General features: G+C 48.1%; 1 protein-coding gene across 1 annotated transcript in view; it reads right to left on the bottom strand.

The window, feature by feature from the left end:
- LOC138492809 (uncharacterized) overlaps window positions 1-19,444 on the bottom strand; it is a 469,421-nt gene that overhangs the window by 106,764 nt on the left and 343,213 nt on the right. The window contains exons 80-83 of the mRNA XM_069620163.1: window positions 19,002-19,121; window positions 17,809-17,928; window positions 16,249-16,365; window positions 9,774-9,887 (exon numbers count right to left, since the gene is read on the bottom strand). Of these exons, the coding sequence (XP_069476264.1) occupies window positions 9,774-9,887; window positions 16,249-16,365; window positions 17,809-17,928; window positions 19,002-19,121 (471 nt within the window). The remainder of the gene's footprint in view (window positions 1-9,773; window positions 9,888-16,248; window positions 16,366-17,808; window positions 17,929-19,001; window positions 19,122-19,444) is intronic.

Raw genomic sequence — 19,444 nt, 5'->3', positions numbered from 1 at the left:
TGCTGGAAAGCCTGGCCATTACTCACCCACTGTGGTGAGCAGCTGGAATCTCAATGCCGGCCCGTCTGGTAGGACCGGATGCATCATGGCTCAGAGCTTGCCCAGCATGTCAGGACCTAGCCCATCCAAGGACCTCACTAAACCATACAATCGGTAGTAGCTCTCTGCGGTGTGTACAAAGGGCAGGGACTTAATCAATGCAAGTTTATGACCTGCAATTACTGGGTATTCCTCGTTCATGGGCAATAGTTGCAATACCCAGTCCCTATCACAAACAGGGTTCAGCAGGTTACTCGTCCATGTCAGCAAAGGGCAGACTCTCGCCGCTCTATTCAGCGTAGTGTGGGTGTAGACCTGGGCATCTAAGGGCATCACAGACCTGTTATTGCTCAATCTCATGTGGCTGAATGCCACTAGTCGCTCTAAGAGGTTGAATGCCTACAGCTAGGGGTCACGTAACTAGTTAGCATGGAGGAGTCTCGTTCGTTATCGGAATTAACCAGATAAATCGCTCCACGGACTTGGAATGGCCATGCACCACCACCCACAGAATCGAGAAAGAGCTATCAATATGTCAATCCATTCTGTAAATGGGCTGGGTCAGGTGTCCCGTGTTGAGTCAAATTAAGCTGCAGGATCTACTCCTCGTTGTGCCCTTCTGTCAATTCCTTTAAGTTTCAGCTTCACAACCATACTTCCCCCAGAACCCAAAGACTTTGGTTTCCTGAAAGCTGCTCAGCGGGACATGGGAAAAACACAGCCAGATTGCTAGGTGGCATTGTTTATGGTTGGAACTCCAACGGTATCCGATTGTCTTCAAACCACTGACTTTCAATCTTGATTAATGAATACATTCTTGGCAAATGCTTTCACTTTGGTTCGCCTTTTGCCGGTCCTAGAATTTCACCTCTAGTGGCACAAAAAAATGCCCTGAGCCATCCCTCTTAATCATGGCCCCAACTCCAAAAAACCAACAAAATAGGACTGGAGTGCTATACCATTATTCGCAGCGGATCTATTCAGGCGAACAGTCTTCTTTGGACACTCACATTTTTTCAAAGTGAACACTTCAGACCCCCAGGACACTCAGTGAAGAGCATCAAGGGGGCACCCAGAGCCAGGGGCTGGGACAGGTGGTAGCTCACCTCACGGCAGACCGCCAGCTTGATCCCAAAATACAACTATGAGCTTTTGAACTGCAGCAACTTTAATGTACACTATTGGAGCTGGAATTATCGAAAGATTTGCCCTCCAATGGATCCTTGGTAAAGGATTTAAAGTGTACTCAATCCAATTACAGGGCCACGAAGTTGCTAGTGAGTAAATAGAGCACCTGCTGCCTTCCTTGGATGTGGTAATCATTTCACATGCTCCCTGATTCCCATGGTCACCTTTGTAGGCACAGAAAGTACAATTGAAGGTTAATAGGGCAGACATAGAAATGTATTGCCACCGTCATGGGGATGTGCAATAGGCCCAAGGTTATCTAGAGTCTCCAAAGCGACCGGGCTAGTCTGTATTGGTCTTGGTCTGATAAATGCATGCATCCCGGGAGGTCGACGCTCTTCAGCATGTTCTAGCTCTAGAATTACCAGTTATCCAAGTAACAGATGGAGCGATCAATGGAACCACAGCTGAATTAATGAGCCATTCGCCGTTTCACTGTACCGGCTGAGTGTACTTACACGTACGTGGATTAAACTTTGAGACAAGCATATGCTACTCGCAGGATCAACCAGGTAGCCGATCCTACTGGAGGGTGGCAATGGGGGGACTCTCGCACTGCCTCGGGCCAACCTTTACACCCTTGGGGCAGTCTGCGGGACCCGAGCACCAGAGTGTTACCCCCCGCCAACACTTGGGGAGTACAGAGGGTGGATGGACATGTCAACCACAGAGGCATCGTCGGCCCAGCCTGCTCCTGGGGGTGAAGTTGAGAGGCTGAACCCATGCACAACTTAAAGCAGGAAGGGGTTCCACACACCACCAGTTTGATGACAGAGGGGGTTGGACCCCACAGAACCGTTGTTCCGAACTGCTAAAGAAATGTGCTTGGTGGAGAAGGGGCAACAGTATGGCTTATGGGGCACGCAGTTTGGCTATCACCACCCTGCCCATTCACTTTGATCTGACCACTAGTGAGCTGCTGAGCTGCTCCGCCTTCTCTCTGCTTGGGAGGGAGTGCCAGCCACATAAGGAGACCCTCCATGAGGGGGCATAGCCTTGACACAGTCACAAGTCAGGTGGAAGGTACATTCTTGAAACAGCAGCCTGGGCCGGCCAAGCATTCAACCCTAAGTGGACCAAGTGTGCCAAATCGATCCCGTGGAGTGCATGGAGGCAGGCGAGCAGAGCAGGCTGCCCTGCCCTCTGCGTGCAAGTCAATCTCTTGCCGGGTCGTGTTACAGCTTTTCTCTCTGGAGAGGGATGAATACCCTGCTGGGGCTCCACAGGACCACCACTGGGCTTGGGGATGGTTGGCCCATGTGGGAGACAGGCGTACAAAGATTGGAACAGCACCCCAGGCCTCCCTGGAGCTCTGGCCAGGGCACGTTAGAGCTTTTACTTCTGGAGAGGGACAGGGACCCCGTCAGGGCTCCCCAGGACTGCTGCTGGGCTTGGGACGGTCGACCCACATGGGAGACAGGCACACAAGGCCTGGGGTAGCACCCCCGGCCATCATTGAGCTCTTGCTGGGGCACGTTAGAGCTTTTCTCTCCAGGGAAGGTCAGATGCCCCGCTGGGTCAACCCCGGGACCACGGCTCAGCAGGCAGATGGTTGACCCACATGGTAGGCAGGTGCTCAGGGCTGGGCGAAGCACCCCACCAGCTGTCCTGGAGCTCTGGCTGGGGGCTTGTTCAAGCTTTTCCCACCAGGGCAGCGAGAACCAAGTGGAGCGCAGAGAGGACCCTGCACTGTCTACAGTAATCTGGGGGTAGATGACTAAACTTTCTTGTAATCTGTGTACCCTGGGTGACAGAGTGGGAGGTCTGGCCAAAAGTGTCCATCCTCCTTATAGACCCAACTGGAGAAAAATGTCAAGTTGATGCCCATCCGGACTTCCAGAGCATGCCGGCTATCTGGTAGTGCAATGCATTCCAATGTGCCTGGACAGGAAGGGCCTTTGGCCTCCTGGCAAAGTACCAGAATGCTGCGCTGGGTAGGGGGACGGTTGAGCCACATGGTAGACAGGTGCCCAAGGCTGGGGACAACATCCCCGCCTTCCTGGAGCTGTGGACGGGCCGCGTTAGAAGTTTTCTCTCAAAGGAGGGACGGGGTATCCGCTGGGGCTCCCCGGGAACAGCTCTGGACTTGGGGGCTGTCGACACACATGGAAGACAGGCACCTGAGGATGGGGGCAGCACCCCTGGCTGTCCTGGCACTCTGGCCGGGCCGTGTTATAGCTTTTACTTCCCGGTAGGCATAGGGCCCCTTCCCAGGCTCCCCAGGACCGCCTCCGGGCAAGCGGGCGGTGGACCCACATAGAAGACAAGCAGCCAAGGATAGGAGCACCACTCCTGGCCATCCAGGCAGTCTGACTGGGTCTCGTTTAAGCTCTTCCCTCTGGGGAGGGACGGGGAACCCACCAGGGCTAACAGGGACCACCTTGGGATTGGGGACGGACGATATGGGCTCAAGTTGAGGTTACAAGTGGGTGGACAGCATCCACCCACCTTTCATTTAGGACATGACCCCTTTTAAGCAGAGGGTGGTATTGTCCTAAGCTGTTGGGTGGCTCTGGGCCAGGAGAGGATGGGCGAAGGAGTAGGCAGGATAGTGATAGTCAAAGGCTGTAGCCTTGGCTGTGCGAAGGCAACATTGATTGAGGTTGAAGGCTTTAATTCAATAGAATGTATTTTTCTTTCTTGTATTCTTAGTTATTTTTTTTAGAAAATTATAGCATTTTAGATCAGAAACTCTTTACAACGGACCATAACATATGAGGGAGCATTCCCAAAGTTGGGTGCTTTAGACTATTGCGTTCTCTGCAGATTGAGGTCCACCTGATGTTGGGGTCGAAATAGATCATGTAAAGGGAACAGCCCCAACAGGTGTGCTTTGTGCCCTTTGAAGCTGTTTTATGCAATGTTCTATATTTCTGAATGGACAATTCTCTTCTTGAAGGAATTGGCCTCTTCGTGCCATGAGGATCCTGTGGGAATGGGCCGTGTCATAGAGTGCGGAATTTGACTGATCGTACTAGGTGTACTTTTATCCTTTGGCAGAGGCACAGGTTCAGCATTAGTAACCTGTACAGGCAGCCTCTGTCTACTGCCCCTTTGTCTCTGAGACTCTCTGCTCCTGAAGCTCAGTGGGCTGCCTCATACAGAACCAGGGGACTGTGTGTGCCTGTTCAATGTGAGCAGTCACCAACAAGCACAGGCCAGAGGTAGACAAGCAGATCATGAGCAATGTGGAATTACATTGGAATCCAGTGCTACAGGTGCAGGAGAAACTTCTAATGAAGTTAGTCCAGGCGGCAATGGGGTTGCATGCTGAAGTAGTATTGCACTCCTTCCCATCTGTGCAGTTGTGCACATCACCTATGGAAAATCAAGAAAGCTTCAGGACATTGCATGTTACCTGTCACTATATGTATTCTGTGCACCAAGGATGAGGTGGCAGACACATACATCAGAACCTCCTGTTTTTGTATTTATACCATATCATTAAAAAGAGTGCCCCTCAGGTAGCTCTCTACTGCACCATTGCGGCTGTGTCGGTATCTCCGGACTGGACCTTACCCTGTCCAGGGAGATATGTAGTCCATGTTTATTTGTCTTCTCTGCCCGGGATCGAGCCTGTGCAGGGAGGATAGATCAGTGGAAATCTGCTTAGAGGGTCAGGTAGGCAAACCTGTGCATAATGGGTTCGATCCCCAGGTCGTGCACTTAGAAGCTGGAAGAGTCGGGCATTAAATGTAATGTAAATCAGAGATGAATAATGGAACCTAAAGTGTGCTGGGCACTCAGACCCGGGTCACCAAATGTCAGTGTTGCTTAAAATCTAAAATAATCTGACATTGCCTCATAAAGCTTGCAAGGTGTACACATATGAAGTAAACATGGAATTACTGCAGGCGCATGTGAAGCTGCCGATGGTGTTCGTGCAGTTTGCATGAGGAGAGCAGGGGTTACTCAGGCACTCATCAAGGTCACAGAATGTCCCATTACCTAATAACAAAGGCAAACAACACAAACCATTGATTACTGTTAATCCCTGTTATTGTCCTCCTCACCAAGTATTGAGGAGGCATGGCAGGTGTAAGGGCATAAGTCTAAGAAAAAGCACACATGTAAGACTGGTTCTTATGAGAGGGTGACTACGTGCAGAATTTCATGTGTGAGTGGTTTCTTTTTATTGCATTCGTTTTTGTATGGTAGTCACACTGCCTTTAGGCAGCGTCAGAGTGTTCAGTTGGGCAGCCCACCCCCTGGGCCAGCAGCGCAAGCAGGGGGTCCAGCATGATGCATTGGGGTGGCCAGTGGCTGTACAGTGTGTGTTGCATCTGACAGTCATGTGGCTGTCTTTGCAGGAGAGCAGGGCAGGTTTGAATCAGGACCATTGTGTATCCTACCACACACAAGGCGACCCTATGAGAAAAGAAGGACTGCCCTCAGACGGTGCCATCTTCATCCCAGCGAGGAGGACTCACTAGCAAAGAATTGGAAACGGTGCACTCTAAAAGAGGTTGAATAATTCGATGAACACTCGTTCTGCTAATGAGGCTGTCTCCAGGCCCAAGGGAGGGGTCATTTCTAGTAAATGGAAGGTGTTATTAGGCTTCTTACGTGAAATGAAATGCGTATTCCCTTCGGCTGTAAAGGAAATATGATTTAATTTAATAAGAAGGAATTGCAAACTTCTTAGTTTATTATCTATTAAAACATCTCCCTGCAGCGGTTCAACTCAAGTTTTTCCAGTAGGGGGGCTGAGTGCCCACCCCCACTCCGCCAGACACCGACACCAGCACTAGAAGGGGTCTACTAAGCAATTCTGCATCATAATAGAAACTGGTCTCACTCACCCGTAACATTGTACGACTGGGTGGAAATCGAGGTACACACTCCCATTGAAGCACCATTTTTCTGCAAACTTCTTTTTACGTCCAAGCTCAGGTTCCTGAACGCCTTCTGAGTTCACCACTGGTGGTAAGAGCGTAGAGGGCTGCGTCCATTTACCCGAGGATGGAACTAGGGTGCCAAATACCTATAACATATGCAGGTGGTGTGCCCCCCAATAAAGGTGGCTCTTACATTTCCCATGCACTGGCCATTTCTCCACTGCAGCTGCCTTGCCTTCATGCCATCGTGGCCCTTGTGTAGAAACGCTCTGCTCCCTCCACATCTCATTCGCTGCAGCTGTCTACTTAGAATTGTCATTGGAGTCATTTTTCCCTGGACGTCTGTTTACAGATTAGCCTGTGTACTGTCTTCTCCTCACAACTGTGGGCAGATTAGCTTGTGTACTGTCTTGCCATCTCACCTGTGGGCAGATCAACTTCGGTCTTATCTCACCCTCTTGCCTGTAGGAAGATGAATATTTATACTGGCTCGTCATGTCAACTGTATGCGGATCAGATGGTGTACTGTCTCGTCCTCTGGCATGTAGGAAGATGAACCTTTGTACTGACTCGTCCACTCCTTTGTATGCGGATCATGTTGTGTACTATCTCGTTCTCTCGCCTGTAGGAAGATGAACCTTTGTACTGTCTCGTCCTCTCAATTGTATGCGGATCAGGTTGTGTACTGTCTCGTCCTCTCGCATGTAGGAAGATGAATCTTTGTACTGTCTCGTCCTCACTTTTGTATGCGGATCAGTTTGTGTACTGTCTCGTTCTCTCGCCTGTAGGAAGATGAACCTTTTTACTGTCTCGTCCTCTCAATTGTATGCGGATCAGGTTGTGTACTGTCTCGTCCTCTCGCATGTAGGAAGATGAACCTTTGTACTGTCTCGTCCTCTCTTTTGCATGCGGATCAGGTTGTGTACTATCTCGTTCTCTCGCCTGTAGGAAGATTAACCTTTGCACTGTCTCGTCCTCTATTTTGTATGCGGATCAGGTTGTGTACTGTCTCGTTCTCTCGCATGTAGGAAAATGAACCTTTGTACTGTCTCGTCCTCTCAATTGTATGCGGATCAGGTTGTGTACTGTCTCGTTCTCTCGCATGTAGGAATATGAACCTTTGTACTGTCTCGTCCTGTCAATGGTATCCGGATCACGTTGTGTACTGTCTCGTCCTCTCGCATGTAGGAAGATGAACCCTTGTACTGTCTCGTCCTCTCTTTTGTATGCAGATCAGGTTGTGTACTGTCTTGTTCTCTCGCCTGTAGGAAGATGAACCTTTGTACTGTCTCGTCCTCTCAATTGTATGCGGATCAGGTGGTGCACTGTCTCGCTCTCTCGTATGTAGATAGATGAAACTTTGTACTGTCTCGTCCTCTCAATGGTATGCGGATCAGGTTGTGTATTGTCACGTCCTCTCGCATGTAGGAAGATGAACCTTTGTACTGTCTCGTCCTCTCTTTTGTATGTGGATCAGGTTGTGTACTGTCTCGTTCTCTCCCATCTAGGAAGATTAAACTTTTTACTGTCTTGTCCTCTCAATTGTATGCGGATCAGGTTGTGGACTATCTCGTTCTCTCGCCTGTAGGAAGATGAACCTTTGTACTGTCTCGTCCTCTCAACTGTGCACAAATCAGCCTAAGTTCTGTCTCGTTCCGTGGCCTTTAGCGATATACACTTATGTGTTGTCTCATCAATTTTTCTGTAGGGAGATGTGCCTTTGTATCATCTCATCCTTTTTCCTGTAGGCAGTTGTGCCTGTGTAGTGTCCTGTCTTCTCACCTGAAGGCAGAAGGTCCTGTGTAATGTCTCATCCTCTCGTCTGTAGGGTGATGAGCCTCTGTACTGCCTTGCCCCCTTCTTCCTTCTGGTTCTCTTTATGAATTGCCTAAACGCCTCCCCCTCTGTTGTCCTCACACCCTCTTGCGTAGGTTAATCCCCTGAACGCTGGAAGGCGGTACTTACTCCACAGATAAAGGCCAAATCTATTTCAATGGAGAACAGCTATTACAGTGATAATGTGTGAGGAGGGATACCCAGCGTGTGAATGTTTGGTTATTTGCCCACCCATTGACTGCTAATGTGTATGTTAATCCCTATGAGCAGTCCCACCCATACTCTCCCCTCCCCTCCCTAGCCAAAGCACATCCTTCTGAGGTTTCTTTGAGCCATAGTGGAAAGAAGCAACATCACATGTTTTCCTGCCAGTGTTATTTCTGTGTCATCTGCTCTGAGTTAATGGCTTAATTGCAGCTGCAATGTGCTGCTGGTGTAATACAAATGTCTTAACCAAGTGTTCCTTCAGTCATTACATGTATCTTTTCCTTCTGCTGAAGACCTGTTAAAAACAAGCATTAAAATGTCAACATTTAGGCTTGCTTATAGGTGTTCGATATGCATTAGCCAGGCACTGTTATCTCATGCCCAGCTTATCACACCTATTCCCGGCTGTTGCCATATTATGGATAGGAAGTACAATTATGGCAATGCCTGGCAAATGCCTATCCCATTCCTAACCAAAAGCCGGAACTGTTGGCTTTGCCAATGCTTGCATTGATTCTGAAATGTCACTCCTCCCATATGCATCAATTTTTCCACCATTCAATCACTCAATACCTTGAGTCCTGAGCTGGGGGCCAAACATTTCCCATCGAACCACCAGCAAAATTCACTCCTCGGGCACATAAGGGTCATAGACAAACACTGGGCCTCCCTCCTAAGAGCAATGCAAGCCCCTCTCTTTAACATATCATCTGCCTACACTCCTTGCTTTGCATGCTACATGCCATTTTCATCATGTATGTTTTAAGTAATAACACCCGATCCAATTGGCACCTGCACTGGATTGGGAATTATTGCAATCAGCACCCCGGGTTTCCTATCAGTCTCCCAAGAGCCATTACTGGGTCGATGCACATGTCTCCCAGTGTGTAGCAGGCAGTAACATGCACATGTAACATAGGTATGCAGGACCTTTCACCCCGGGAACTCAGGAGCCTGCATTTTCAATATGAAGTGAGTGATGCAATGTTGCATTGATTCAAGGATCTGCATCTCCAGCTCTCATCTAATGCCTAAGGCCAAGGAGAACGATGTTACCCACTTACCCACTGAGGCAAAACCGAATGCACCATACCCCATACTTCCCACTTAAGGGAGGTCCCCAGCCCATGCCCAGTAGGAGGTTCCAGTGGACCCTTTGGGATGGTTGGCGACTCACACTACTGGCAGCGTCAGATGGCCACTTGCCAGTACTCACAGTGGCATAGGGAAGATAGCCACATGGACTACCTGTTCTGAAGCTGGGCATGCTCCTTAAAGTATAAAAGAAGGCCCCCAAAGCCAAGCCATGCAGCATGGTCTGTGTGCCAAGGTATTTATAGTCAGTTGTAATGGTAGGACCGCCTCAGGGTGTGAATACTGAAGCCTCGCAGCGGCTACGGTGCGCCCGCAGGTTGAAGACATGGTTCTACCCTCAGTGCTCTCCTCTAGACCATCTTAATCAACTGCGGGATTCACCTGAGAAAGGTTCCAAACTGCACTTCAATGCAGAAGTTGGTGCCCGTAGAGTGTTTATTTCTTTTATAGAGTTTTACAGGGAGAACCAATTAAAATAATAGATTAGTAACAGGCTTTGGTGAGACACACATTCAGTGGTGGTATTCTGAATATGCCAGGTCAACATTGCAGTTAGAAATGTGGAATTACCAGTGAATCCGGGATTGCAGGCACATGTGAAACTTCCAATGATGTTCGTGCAGTTTGCATGAGGAGAGCAGGGGTTACTCAGGCACTCATCAAGGTCACAGAATGTCCCATTTCCTAATGAGTAAAAGGAAAGAATTCAAAATATGAACTGTTAAGCATTGTTGCTTTCCTCTGATCATCTGATTCATATCATCAAGCACAGGTGAAGACCTTATGAAGTAGTGACTGTGCAGGGATCATTTGACTGATGAAGTCTCCTACATCTGCTGAGGTCAGAGGCACAGGTAGGAAGCGGTCAGTTATCCTTTGAGGATGGTGAGTGTCAACATAGTGCTCGCTGTCGCAGACAGTCACCTGCTGGCCTTACCTGAGAGCAGAATAGGCCAGGACAGGATAATCCATACCAAACCTCTTGCACGCTGACTGGAAAGTCAAGGTAGGGCACATAATGCCAAGAACCCACGAAGCGTAGGATGGGCCAAAAGCTCCCTTGAATGGCAAAGAACTGAATTCCTGTCTGAAATGTCTTTCGCAGTTCACCACAATCAACGAAGGGACACACTCCATGCAATGCAAGGAATGGGTCTTCTGTCATTAGTTGAAGTGAATCTGTGCTTAGGGCATTTGGAGTGATGAGGGTGATTTCTTGCTCTCACATCTCAAATAGTTCTGGTGCCGACTGAGGACCAATGGAATCTCATTTCAGCCACGTTCCTCCATGCCATCATGTGCCAAGGTGGGGGTCACTGTACTAATGCCACTGGAGGCATCATCTGTTTATCAGTCTCTGTACCACATAGCATACAGGATGCCGAGCAAACTCAGAGAGGGTGGTGAGGGGGGTGCAACCTACTGTACCAGCAACACTTCTAATTCAATATCACTGTATCCTTGGCTGCCAGAATAGGAGCTCAGAAACCATGGCAGAGATGCCAGAGGTAGGAAACCTGGGGAATGGGGATAAAACATGTGACAAATAATCCAGCATGAGCTAGATTTGCTGAGAGAAAAATCAAACTCTGGGCAAGGGGAGAATCCTGAAGTCTTGCAACAGCTACCGAGTGAGCGGGGCACTATATCCATGAAAGAAGCGTGGTAGGCACTATATCCCTTCAGAAGCGTGGTCGGCACTAGGCCCGGGAAAGAAGAAGATTAGGCACTATGTCCCAATGTGAGCTGGGCCCTATATCCCTAAAGAAATTACCTGAACAGTATATACACAAAGCAGTGCCTTTATGTATATACCCACTAGGTTGTGCCTTTCTCCATTCCACTCTTGGAGCCGACTCTCCATGCTCAGATACAGGATTTTCTGAAACGGTGCTGGTATTGTGTTCCAGGCTCAGATCTTGTGGCTTACATTGCCTTACATTGTAATTGCACTATTCCCTGCTCTCTGGCAACCTTATCTTCAGTCTTTAGTAGTGTTGCTGACTCTGTTGCCGCTCTTAAACTTTTTAAAAAGAAAAACCACCCCTCTGAGCCTTGGTTCTCTAACGTATTGAAGATGCACAAATTACTGTGCAGGCAGGCTGAAAGGAAGAGGAGAGCTGGATACTCTGCTACGGATAAAATTCAATCCTGCAAAGCCACAGCTACTTACCAGAAGGCAATCCTCCATGCTAAGAAATCCTTTTTTAGTGCTAATGTTGAGACTGCAATGAATCCACCTAAAGCAGTATTTGACTTGGTACATTCTCTGCCCCCCGCCTACCAGGGCCACTCTGAGGTTGTGACCACTCAAGTCTTTTGCAAATCCCTCTCTGAGTTCTTCTTTGATAAAATCGTTACCATTCATCATAAAATCGCTTCTGCCTGTTTCCCCGTTCCACCTTCTACTCATCTCCCTTTGGACCCTCAGCACACTATAAGCTGGTCTACTTTCCCCATTTTCACTGATGATGATGTTTTGGCTGCTATTCATAAACTGAAATCTGCTTCACCTCTTGATCCCATTCCTCTCTCACTACTTAAGGAGATCTCTGCAGAGATTATATTATGGATTACAATGGAAATTAATTATTCTCTCACCTCGGGTCAAATTCCTAGTGACCTGAAACATGCTTTGGTAATACCTCTGCTTAAGAAACCCTCCTTGACCCCTTGAGTTTATCAAATTACTGTCCTATTTTGATTCCACCATTTTTTATGAAGCTGCTTGAGTCTTTGGTGTCTCCCTTGCAGAGTTCCTTTCTTGAATCATCCAAATTCTTTGACCCATTCCAGACGGGTTTCCGGTCTGGTATGAGACTGAGTCGGTCTTAGTGTCCATGTTCGATGACCTTACTCGCCTGATTGATCAGGGCGGGGTGGGAGTGCTGATTTTATTAGACTTGTTGGCCTCATTTGACACTGTAGACCACCCCACCCTGATTGCCCGGCTGTCTTCTGCAGGTCTTTCAGGTCAAGTTCTTGCATGGTTCACTGTCTTTTTGTCTGATCATTCTCAGTCCATCTATCTGCCTCCTTTATTTTCTAAGTCTGTTCCACTGTCTTGTGGAGTCCCTCAAGGCTCTGCACTTTCTCCCGGTCTGTTTAACATTAATATTCAGCCACTTCTCTGCCTTATCCACTCCCATGAATTCATGTGCTACTCCTATGCCGACGACACGCAGATTATTCTTCGTCTGGCTCTTGCCAGAACAGATACTGCTGCGCGGCTTAGAAGGTGCCTTAGGATTTTGGTGGGTGAATGGCCGAGAACTGGCTGAAGCTGAATGGTGAGAAGACTGAGCTGTTGGTCATTGGTTCTTGCTCTCCTCCGTCTTTCTGGAACCCAGACTTCTGGCCCTCCAATCTTGGCCCTTTTCCCTCTTCTGTTGGTTGTGTTAGAGACCCCTGGATTAAACTATCTTCCTCCTTAGCGATGCATCATCAGGTTTCTTCAGTCTGCCAAGCTGGGTATTTCAAGCTCCGAATTCTTCGGAAAGTCCTATCCTTTATCCCCTTTAAATGTCATGCTCCTGCGGTGGGCGGTCTGGTGCTAAGCAGTATTGGTTACCGCAACGCTCCCTATCTCGCTCAACCGGCGTATCTTATGCACCGTTTGCAGCTACTGCAAAATGCTGCAGCCCCAGCAGTTCTTATACCTTCCTTCAGAGCCCATATGTCACTTTTTCTACATCAGCTTCACTGGCTCCTCGTTGAGAAGCGATTGATGTTCAAGTCGCTGTGAATCTTTCACAGAGATTTTTATAAACTTCGTGCTGTCTATCTCCAAGCCAATTTCCCCTGTATGTGCCTTCTAGAGCCATTTGCTCCCAATAATGGTTGATGAATCAAGTACCTAGGGTGAGGCTTTCTTGCATGGGTGGCCGTGCCTTCTCTATGGTGGCCGCAAGGCCTGGTACTCTCATCCCCTGTCCTAGCGGGCTACTTCTAATCATCTGACCTTTTGCCGGTCTCTGAAAACCTTTCTTTTTAGTTAGAATCCTCTCACTTTTCTGATTCTCTATCTGTTAGGCGAGCGGCACGATGCCTTCAGGTGAAGGTGCGCTGTATACATTTTAATAATAATAATAATAATAAGTTGGGTGCTATATCTCTAAAGAGTTGAGCTTGGCACACTACCTCTGGAAAATGTTGCAAATAACATGCTGGCCACTAGATCTGTGAGACTGGAATTGTACCAAAGATTTGAGCCAGTCACTTTATCCCTATAAACCTTTTTAAATAGTGAGTTTGGCGCTATATCCGTGAGATTGAATGTGAGCGTCAGGATGTGTGCTGGTTGCTGTATCTCTGAGACCTGCTCAGGCAACATGCTGCATGAATTATAACCCTGAGACCTGGTGCAGCAACATGCTGCATGAATGATATCCCTGAGACCTGGTCAGGCAACATGCTGCATGAATGATATCCCTGAGACCTGGTCAGGCCACATGCTGCATGAATGACAACACTGAGACCTGGTACAGCAACATGCTGCATGAATGATAACCCTGAGATCTGGTCAGGCGACATGCTGCATGAATGATAACCCTGAGACCTGGTGCAGCAACATGCTGCATGAATGATAACCCTGAGACCTGGTACAGCAACATGCTGCATGAATGATAACCCTGAGACTTGGTACAGCAACATGCTGCATGAATGATAACCCTGAGACCTGGTCAGGCAACATGCTGCATAATGACATCACTGAGACCTGGTACAGCAACATGCTGCATGAATGATAACCCTGAGACCTGGTACAGCAACATGCTGCATGAATGATAACCCTGGACCTGGTACAGCAACATGCTGCATGAATGATAACACTGAGACCTGGTACAGCAACATGCTGCATGAATGATAACCCTGGACCTGGTACAGCAACATGCTGCATGAATGCCATCACTGAGACCTGGTACAGCAACATGCTGCATGAATGATATCCCTGAGACCTGGTCAGGCAACATGCTGCATGAATGATAACCCAGAGACCTGGTCAGGCAACATGCTGCATGAATGACATCACTGAGACCTGGTACAGCAACATGCTGCATGAATGATAACCCTGAGAACTGGTCAGGCAACATGCTGCATGAATGACAACACTGAGACCTGGTACAGCAACATGCTGCATGAATGATATCCCTGAGACCTGGTCAGGCAACATGCTGCATGAATGACAACCCTGAGACCTGGTACAGAAACATGCTGCATGAATGATAACCCTGAGACCTTGTCAGGCAACATGCTGCATCAATGACAACACTGAGACCTGGCACAGCAACATGCTGCATGAATGATATCCCTGAGACCTGGTCAGGCAACATGCTGCATCAATGACAACACTGAGACCTGGTACAGCAACATGCTGCATGAATGATATCCCTGAGACCTGGTCAGGCAACATGCTGCATGAATGACAACCCTGAGACCTGGTACAGCAACATGCTGCATGAATGATATCCCTGAGACCTGGTCAGGCAACATGCTGCATGAATGACAACCCTGAGACCTGGTACAGCAACATGCTGCATGAATGATAACACTGAGACCTGGTCAGGCAACATGCTGCATGAATGATATCCCTGAGACCTGGTCAGGCAACAGGCTGCATGAATGACAACACTGAGACCTGGTCAGGCAACAGGCTGCATGAATGATATCCCTGAGACCTGGTCAGGCAACAGGCTGCATGAATGACAACACCGAGACCTGGTCAGGCAACAGGCTGCATGAATGATATCCCTGAGACCTGGTCAGGCAACATGCTGCATGAATGACATCCCTGAGACCTGGTCAGGCAACATGCTGCATGAATGACATCCCTGAGACCTGGTCAGGCAACATGCTGCATGAATGACATCCCTGAGACCTGGTCAGGCAACAGGCTGCATGAATGACATCCCTGAGACCTGGTCAGGCAACAGGCTGCATGAATGACATCCCTGAGACCTGGTCAGGCAACAGGATGCATGAATGACATCCCTGAGACCTGGTCAGGCAACAGGCTGCATGAATGACATCCCTGAGACCTGGTCAGGCAACAGGCTGCATGAATGACATCCCTGAGACCTGGTCAGGCAACAGGCTGCATGAATGACATCCCTGAGACCTGGTCAGGCAACATGCTGCATGAATGATATCCCTGAGACCTGGTCAGGCAACAGGCTGCATGAATGACATCCCTGAGACCTGGTCAGGCAACAGGCTGCATGAATGACATCCCTGAGACCTGGTCAGGCAACAGGCTGCATGAATGACATCCCTGAGACCTGGTCAGGCAACAGGCTGCATGAATGACATCCCTGTGACTGCCTCTGATAGTCAAGAGGCATGCTTGGCCCTACAACATTGAGACTGTGTCAAGAATAATGCCGGGTGCAATAACCCTGAGATAAGAGGTCCAAAGCGAGACAGATTCCCGAGTAGATAGGAATCCACCCCTTTCCCTTTGCTTAGATTATTTCAAGGTAGGAACATCTTTTTTCTTTTTAGATAAATCTGTAGCATCCACAGGTGTTTACCCCATTATCCTCCTGATAGTGCTAATAAATACCCTGGAAAGAAGCAATTGTTGTGCCACATTTTCTGTCGATCCACCGCACCAGGCAGGAGATAATTTGATTTGGCCAGAAGAGGTCTACATGATTCATGGAACTGTCAAGATCTGAGCAGGGGCGTGATCCAATGTAGAGGCAATGCCAGCCAATGCCTCTTCAGTTCTGATCCAGGCTAGTGTCTGATGCCCAGGAGTGATATTTTATAGTGTGGTGTAAACAGCGTAAGGTCTCCCTAGTTCCTTCATCAAGAGAACATCTGGGTCACCTGATCAATGGTGGGGGGTCTAAATTGCCACCTAACAGTGGTCGTCTGTCTTTGCCACACCCTTCCGATACATGGCCCTTCCGATGGGAGGCCACCACCTACAGCAGATACTCATGCACAACACTGAATAAGCCAGCACGTGCCTTATACACAGGGCAGCAGATCATGTTACCAATACACACAGGACACGATGACTGTAAAAAGAGTCTAGAATTACCACTGAATCCAGGATTGCAGGCGCACACGTAGCTTCCTACGGTGTTTGAGCAGTTCCCATTAGGAAAGCACGGGTTATTTAGGCACTCGTCTGTGTCATTACATGATGTTCCATTACCTACAAAGATAAAAGATATAATAGACACATGTATAAGTTTAAAGTACTGCTGGTGGTCCCTTCAGTGGTTATGAAGGATGAAATAGCACAAGACCTTTACTGATAGGAGAAAGGCACAGTCGCGAGCGACCGTCGGTTCATATACACGGGTGGCATATACACAAGTGGCATATACACATGTGGCATATACACGGGTGGCACAGGGGTGCAGAAGATATAATGGGTCATCTCTACAAGCAGAATTCAGTAGTCCAAGGAGATCCAGCACCCCAATTATTTCTCAAAGTTGGACAAACAATTCCTCCTGTTCATCGAATACCAGGCCGAAAACCCTGATTTCCAAATTCCTTTAAAATCTGTCATTCTTTATCACGACCCTTGACTACCCACACATCTCTGTCTGGGTACGCATTTAGATTTGATCGGTCTACTTAAACGAACCTTCCACCAGATCACTAGAGATAACCAATTAAATAAAACTCTAAACCTTTGTGTAAAATATCAATTGGCCAGACAAATCCTGGACAATGAGGCTAACCTTTAACCCCTACTCATTCTGACAGTACCTACACCACCAGCTTAATTGCAACACTCAGCCAACTCGTTCTCTCTCCCAGGACTGTCAAATCAAAACCGAATAACAAGACAGAGACGCACCACCACTCACACGTCCCTGGTGATCCATCACAACACCAGCACTAGGATGTCTACTAGAAATGACCCCACACTAGGCCTTGCCCACCAAACACAAAGCAGAGATTTAACAACACATACATGTGGACCACTCACTTCCCTCAGCTTTTCAGAGTTAACATGCAACACCAAAGGGTTCACAGCCTATCGGGCCAGCAAAATGGGCATAGCCCTCTGAAAGGGCACACCACAGACCATCATTAACACAAGCATTTCACACACTTCCCAGCTAAAATGGATGTGCACGTACATCATGGCACATTTCTACTTTTGATGAACAAGCCACAGTAGTCATTCTATGACCTGTTTTATTGAAAAATTGCTTGTTTTACCTTTTCATTACAAATGGGGATCCCCTACAATACACTGGTCCCCTCTTCATCTCCCCTTATTGTCTGATACTTTTCCTACCTCTTCATTTCTTTTTTACAATTGTTTGGGTTTCCCCTTTTTAGTGACCCTTCCCAGTCTTCTTTCTATTCCCATGGGTGTCAAGCAAGTCACCAAAAATTGGTTGTGAGCTTTCATCAGATTTATTCTTCAATATATATGATCCGATGTGAACAATTGCCAATTCACTACCACAAAAACCCTCAGGTACTGAACAATCATAACACCCCTCTAACGTTCAAGGAAAAATGGGGTACCCTGAAAAAGAGGTGCTGCTTAAGAGGCAGTCCTGACTCCAGTTTCCCTGCAGTGGGGACGTTCCCTGGGATTGTTAACTGAGCAGGAGCCTCCTGGCCTTACCTTGGAATCCAGGGTTACAGGCGCACGTGTAACTTCCAATGCTGTTAGTGCAGGTGGCATTGTGGTGGCAGGGGCTGCTCACGCGGCACTCATCCACATCACTGCAAGAGGATCCATTACCTGCAGAGGACAAAGCAAGCATGGAGAATGGTCAAAATCCTTCCATCTCTCTGAGCAACCAGTGCACTCAGTGTGGGTCAGCCAACATATCACGCGTTCAACATAGCATGGATTTGCATCAACCATTCACCAGTGGAAAGGTCTTTGGGAGTTCACCATCCATAAGCATAACATAGAACCCAGAGGACACCTGAAGACACTGAGTGCTCATCAACTGACGAATATTCCAGACAATCGCTCTGGGTGACTCGCAGAAGATAGGCCACGAAGCTCTCCTTCTGAACGTGCAGAGTAAAATATTGATGTTAGGTCCTCCCAGTTCGTGCACACCATCCCAAATAAACTGTGCCATCCGCTCCCTGGCCTTTACTTTCCACCCATCCCTGCCTTCACAGATTCTGAGTTCAGCGTTTATCAAGGTCCTTGTGTTTTACATCAGTGTCATCGTAATGAAATGGAGAATGTGTAAATGCACATTTGTTCAGCTAGTTTGAAAGCTGCATGTACCTACAATGTGAGTGATATGTTAACACAAGGGGTGAGCGAGCCACCTGCAATCAGGATCAAATCTATAGAGTCTACTGCAAACCCTGGACACACAGGTCCTCTCAGCCCCAGAGGCATAGACAGGGTAGGGACTGAGCGGGCAAGGCCCACCCAGAATCTGCAAATGCCCACTCAGCATCGCTGTGTGGGCATTTACAGATGTTAATGTCACTGTGGTGGGACCAAGTACATTAGCTTCAGGCTCCACTAGTTAGACAATCCTGGCTAGGCCTCTGCTCAGCCCTTCCTTTAAATTTGCCGGGAGACGGAGCAGCTCTGAGAAAGTGATGATACTTAACGCATACTCTAGAAAGTGGGTCATCCTGCAGCTTCCTTATAAAGGAGATGGATGAGTCAAAGCACAAAAAAACCCTCATTGAGACCCCCCACCCTAGACTCTCAAGATATAGACAAGGTTTGGGTCCTTCAGAATAGCTTGTGAGTCAACGTTAATCCTAAAATATGCACACACTGCAGGTGTGACCTACACTGAGAATGCCAGCTGAGCAGGATCGCACCGGCATTACCTTGGAATCCCAGTTTACAGGCGCATGTGTAACTTCCAACGGTGTTAGTGCAGGTGGCATTGTGGTGGCATGGGCTGGTCACTCTGCACTCATCCACATCACTGCAAAATGTTCCATTGCCTGTGGTGGAACAAGAAAGCATTGAGAATGGTCAATTTCCTTCAATCCTGCCATTCATCGAAAGCTTGAAGTGGAGGTGGCCCGCACCTCAGTATCACCATAGCATGGACCTACATCCATTGTGCACTAGTGGAAATGTAGGAGTTTACGAACATATACCTGAGATAGAATTCAGAGGCAAGGTATTGCACTGCTGAAGAAGATCTGTCCCCAACAAGCAGGCGGTATCACAATGGTCCACACGGGGAACGTTCACATGAAGAACATCATCTTGATGGAAGTCATCCTTCTCCCTGCCTCCAATGCCAACCCCACTCTCCCAT

The sequence above is a fragment of the Ambystoma mexicanum genome, chromosome 10, assembly GCF_040938575.1.
Source record: "Ambystoma mexicanum isolate Mex_15411 chromosome 10, UKY_AmexF1_1, whole genome shotgun sequence".
Lineage (NCBI taxonomy): Eukaryota > Metazoa > Chordata > Amphibia > Caudata > Ambystomatidae > Ambystoma > Ambystoma mexicanum.
This window is presented reverse-complemented; position numbering and strand designations above follow the sequence as displayed.